The sequence below is a fragment of the Pteropus alecto genome, unplaced genomic scaffold (genome assembly GCF_000325575.1).
Source record: "Pteropus alecto unplaced genomic scaffold, ASM32557v1 scaffold388, whole genome shotgun sequence".
In the NCBI taxonomy this organism is placed as follows: Eukaryota; Metazoa; Chordata; class Mammalia; order Chiroptera; family Pteropodidae; genus Pteropus; species Pteropus alecto.
The window spans coordinates 1,086,118-1,090,981 of record NW_006441398.1 but is presented as its reverse complement, the minus strand read 5'-3'; the positions used below and the strand labels follow the sequence as shown (position 1 = coordinate 1,090,981).

At 55.4% G+C, this 4,864-nt stretch overlaps 2 protein-coding genes across 2 annotated transcripts in view; both read left to right on the top strand.

Annotated features, from left to right (window-relative positions):
• PRKACA (protein kinase cAMP-activated catalytic subunit alpha) overlaps positions 1–4,338 on the top strand; it is a 12,473-nt gene extending 8,135 nt beyond the window's left edge. Inside the window, exons 6-10 of the mRNA XM_006918760.3 lie at positions 63–189; positions 280–375; positions 477–599; positions 2,282–2,446; positions 2,861–4,338. Coding sequence (XP_006918822.1) covers positions 63–189; positions 280–375; positions 477–599; positions 2,282–2,446; positions 2,861–2,986 — 637 coding nt within the window. The 3' untranslated portion in view covers positions 2,987–4,338. The remainder of the gene's footprint in view (positions 1–62; positions 190–279; positions 376–476; positions 600–2,281; positions 2,447–2,860) is intronic.
• The window catches only part of SAMD1 (sterile alpha motif domain containing 1), a 4,722-nt gene continuing 3,689 nt past the window's right edge, over positions 3,832–4,864 (top strand). Inside the window, exons 1-2 of the mRNA XM_006918787.3 lie at positions 3,832–3,859; positions 4,502–4,672. Coding sequence (XP_006918849.1) covers positions 3,832–3,859; positions 4,502–4,672 — 199 coding nt within the window. The remainder of the gene's footprint in view (positions 3,860–4,501; positions 4,673–4,864) is intronic.

The following is a 4,864-nucleotide window of genomic DNA, read 5'->3' as shown; positions in this document are numbered from 1 at the left end:
CTGGGGCCTGCTGGATGTGGCCACCCACACTCACCCATCCCCTCTCCACTTGTCCTTGCCAGCGAGCCCCATGCCCGCTTCTACGCCGCCCAGATCGTCCTGACCTTCGAGTACCTGCACTCCCTTGATCTCATCTACCGGGACCTGAAGCCGGAGAACCTTCTCATCGACCAGCAGGGCTACATTCAGGTGCCCGCCGGGCCCGGCGAGGGGTAGCCCTAGGTAGCCATGGCCTGGACTGTCCCTTCCTCCCTGCCAACCCTGCTCTTGTGCCCACAGGTTACAGACTTTGGTTTTGCCAAGCGTGTGAAAGGCCGCACCTGGACCTTGTGTGGGACCCCTGAGTACCTGGCCCCTGAGATCATACTGAGCAAAGTAGGCACTTCCCCAACCTTCCCACTGCCCCTGAGGCCTGCTCCACGCATGGCCCCCTCCTCCCCTTTCTCCCCTCACCCCTTGCCCCTTTCTCACTCCAGGGCTACAACAAGGCTGTGGACTGGTGGGCACTGGGGGTTCTCATCTATGAGATGGCCGCCGGCTACCCACCCTTCTTCGCTGACCAGCCCATCCAGATCTATGAGAAGATTGTCTCTGGGAAGGTGAGGCCCGGATGCAGGGGCTCCACCTGGGACAGACCCTTCCCCACCCACCGTCATTGTCAGAATAATCTGAAAGTTCATTAAGTCTGGCTAGGAGGTGAAGCCAGATGCACCGGCCACAGTGACCAAGGCCAACACATCACACAACCTTCCTGGCTAATCCTGGACCCACAGCGCCAACCTCCCAAAAGCTTCCGAAATCTCAAGTCTCATCTGCACTCCCGCCCTGTCCAACATGAGGCTGTTCTCTCCCCTAGTCATCCCCGCCGAGCATGAGTTTTCACAAATTTTGCAATAGAAAAGTGAATGTGTTTGGTTCCCAGACCCCACTGGCAATCATTTGGGGTGCATGGCCCACACCCCCTTTCCCAAATGTAGACTTCCTAACTTGGTGGGTGCACGTAATGGGTGTTCGCAGAGTGTTAGAGCTTACATTTACAGAGTGTGCTAAGCACCCACCACCCCACTGCACCCCCTCCATCCTACCCAGCACTCTGAGGGACTGAGGAAGCTGAGGTACAGAAAGGGGACATGTCTGGTCCAAGAGGCACTTCTGTCCTCAGCTCACCCATCTTGCTGGGAGGACCCAACCATCCCTCCACCTGGCTCAGGAAATGGTGGGAGCAGGTCCCAGTTATGCCACCCGTTGGCTTTGAAACCTCGGGCAAGTGCCTTCCCCATCTGAGCCTCACCTTACCCACCTGAGAACTGGGGAACCAGCCACCTGCCTCTCAGGGAGGTTGAGAGAAATCACCAATTGCAAAGTGGGGTCACGAAAAAGGAAAAGATGAGGTGTCTGCCACCAGGCAGAATAGAAATTGCCAAGAGAATGGCCCAGAGTAGGAAACAAAGAAAAAGCCATAGAAGGTTCCGTGAGGAATGAGAAGAGCCTAACTCCCTTCTTTGTAGCATTTCACAGTTCCCACGCGCCCTCAGCGGTTTTATCTCCCTCATGCAACCCTGGGATATCTGCCCCATGCTGGAGAGGCAGGCACAGGCTCAGAGAGGTTAAAGGCCGTGGCCAAGGTCACACAGCATGTAAGAGGCAGAGCAGTCCATTCTTGTAGCTATAAATCTAGTGACTAGTTGCATAAAAGGCTGTGGGCTCCCAGCATTTGGGGAAAGTTCTGGAAGATTTGAACTGAGCCTGAAAGAATGGAAGAGGCTTAGCTATGCAGATAGAGAGAAATAGAAAAACAGTTGTTTCTCTCATAAGTGTGGATATTTCCAAAGTCCCCGGATCCCAGCAGAGCCACTTTAGGAAGCAGTGGCTACAAATGCAACTTCTGGAGTCCAGGAGACCCAAAATGGAGCCACCCTATCCCACTCCTCTGTGTGACCTTCGGCAAGCTATTTAACCCTTACAAGCCTCATTTATCTCTTCTCTAAAATGGGAACCATCACAGCATTTACCTTGGACCAGCAGCTCTCTAAGTAGTCCCCTCTTCAGCACCATCAGCATGGCCAGGGAACTAGCGAGAAATGCAGACTCTCAGGCCCCAGCCCAAACCTGAATCAGAAATGCCAGCAGGCCCAATGAGCTGTTTTAATGGGATTCCAACACACACTCAAGTTTGGGGTCCTCTGCCCCATAGGACTATTGGATGATAAAGGCAGTGTTCTGGGGTTCTCAAGCTCCAAACCAGTTTCCCACCATGTCTGTGACCCTACCCGCCCCCCAGGTGCGGTTCCCGTCTCACTTCAGCTCTGACCTGAAGGATCTGCTGCGGAACCTACTGCAGGTGGACCTCACCAAGCGCTTTGGGAACCTCAAGAATGGGGTCAATGACATCAAGAACCACAAGTGGTTTGCCACAACTGACTGGATCGCCATCTACCAGAGGAAGGTGGGCCCCCCTCCCCTCCCTGGGTTTGCAGAGAGTTTTGGGGGCAGGCCAAGAGCCAGGGAAAGCTGCCAGTAGAGAGAGAGAAAGGGAAGAGGAATTTGAAAATAGGCCATGGGCTTTGGGTCAATCTAGCTGAGGCAGTTTAGAGCAATAAAAGTCTAGAAATGGGATTGTGGGGGTCACTTAGCCACTCTGTGACCTTGGGCAGGAGATGACCCACCCTGGAAAGTCATTTCCCCATTGGTGAGTTGGCTATAAGATTCTTGGGTTGTTAAGGTGAGTCCACATCTTAATGCTAAGCTCAGGCCTGGGTCCTAGCAAGTGATCGCAGGAATGTTAGGCCATTCACATTTATTGTTGTAATGAAGATTATGTTGACTGCTGAGGTCTGGGTGGTTCTTGACCCCTCTCCAGGTGGAAGCTCCCTTCATACCAAAGTTTAAAGGCCCTGGGGACACGAGTAACTTTGACGACTATGAGGAGGAAGAGATTCGAGTCTCCATCAATGAGAAGTGTGGCAAGGAGTTTTCTGAGTTTTAGGGGTGTGCCTGTGCCCCCAAGGGTTTTTTCTTTTTTTGTGTGGGGGGGGTGGGTGGGAGGGTTGGATTGAACAGCCAGAGGGCCCCAGAGTTCCTTGCATCTAATTTCACACCCACCCCACCCTCCAGGGTAGGGGGAGCAGTAAGACCAGATATTCAGAGGGACAGAAACACCAGCTGCTCCCCCTCACCCCTTTCGCCCTCCTGCCTCCCTACTGCTTTTGCCTTCCCCTATCCTTATGGCCCCCCACCCCAGCCCACTTCTGCCTATTTTAAATAAGTTCTCAGTTCTAGTCAGGCCAGGTCTTGCTAGTGTATCCAGGGACAGGGTGTGGAAAGAGGGGCCGGAACTTAACTCCAGCCCCCACTTCCACCTCCCTCACCAAACCACAGGCACCACCTGCTAAGGGAGAATGAAAGAATGGCCAACCTTCCCTTCAGAGCAATCCTACCCGGGAAGGAGAGATTTTAGTGACATACCAGTGGGTTGCTTGCTAGAGTTTTTTAAAAAGCAATTTACAATCTTATTTACAAACTTATTTAAGTTCCACCAGTGCCTCCCTCCCACCTTCCTAAAGCCCCCTCCCATGCCCCCTCCTCAAATCCATTTTAACAAGGCTGGGAAGCAGACTGACTTATAAAGGAAGGAACTGGGGTTCCAACCTCCCCTCCAAGCTGCTAATCTCCCCTGTCCCCCACTCCTGGGGTCCCCTGCCAAGCCTGGAAGGGTCTTAGCCCCTGAAGCCTATTCCCTTCTGCCCCAACAGACCTTTTGTCACCCTTGGGCTTTGGGACCCAGACAAAGCAGCTGCCCCCCTCCCTGCCAAAGAGGAGTTGTCCCCCAAAATGATAGAGTGGGAGCCCCAAGCCCAGGGTCTTTCCTCCCAGCAGCACTCCCCCCAAAACTCCTTAATTTTATTCTCAGCTAGATTTTAATGCCCAGCCTCCTCTCAGCTCAGTTGGGAAGGCATCCCCCGCAAAAGGAGGCAAAGCCCCCCTCCCCCTCCTGGCCCCGGTTCAAGGCCAGGGTCGCTGGGGAAGGGCTGCCAGTTTTATTCACTGAACTATCTCCGCCCCCCATCCTGGGCGCTCCTCCTATTAGCTGTCAGCTGTCCATCACCCCTCCCCTAATTTGTGCTTCTTTTTCTCTGAATAGAAGTGGGGAGCCCAAATCTGTCCCTCTCATAACTTCTCCCTATCCCAGGAGGAGCTCTCAGGCCTGGGGTGGGGCCCCGGGTGGGCACGGGGGCGATTCAACCTGTGTGCTGCGAAGGACGCGACTTCCTCTCGAACAGTGTGCTGTTGTAAACATATTTGAAAACTATTACCAATAAAGTTTTGTTTAAAAAAAAGTGTCGCTGGTGTTCCCGACTTCGGTCACCCCCCACACACACACACACCCAGAGGGTTGAAAAGAGAATTTCGCACCCCAGCATCCAGGCTGATCAGGATCTGGCCTGGAGTCCTTGTAAAACCGGGTTCAGCTGACTTCCGCCACTCCCCCCCCGCCCCGCAGGAGAAGGGGGCGCCAAACTGCCCTTTGACCGCGGATTCGGGGTCCTCCACATCTGCGGCGCGCCTCCTCGGCATCCAACCCGGGGCCGAGAGGGCGCTTCAGGGAGACTCGGGCCGGCGCTCCCGGAGGCCGAGCTGCAGCGGGGGCGACTCTGGTTGGGGGCGGTCATAGGTGGGGGAGACGGTGCGCGCCCCCTGCCCGCCTTCTAAGCGAAGGGCCAAGCGCGCCCAAAGGGCGCGGGGGCGACGGCAGCCTGAGGATCCCCGCGGCGCCCGGCGAGCGCAGCGGCCCGACCCGCGGGCGGTGAGTTCCCGGTAAGTGCGGTCCCGGGAGCGAAGCGCGCCGGGGAGGCGTGGAGAGGGG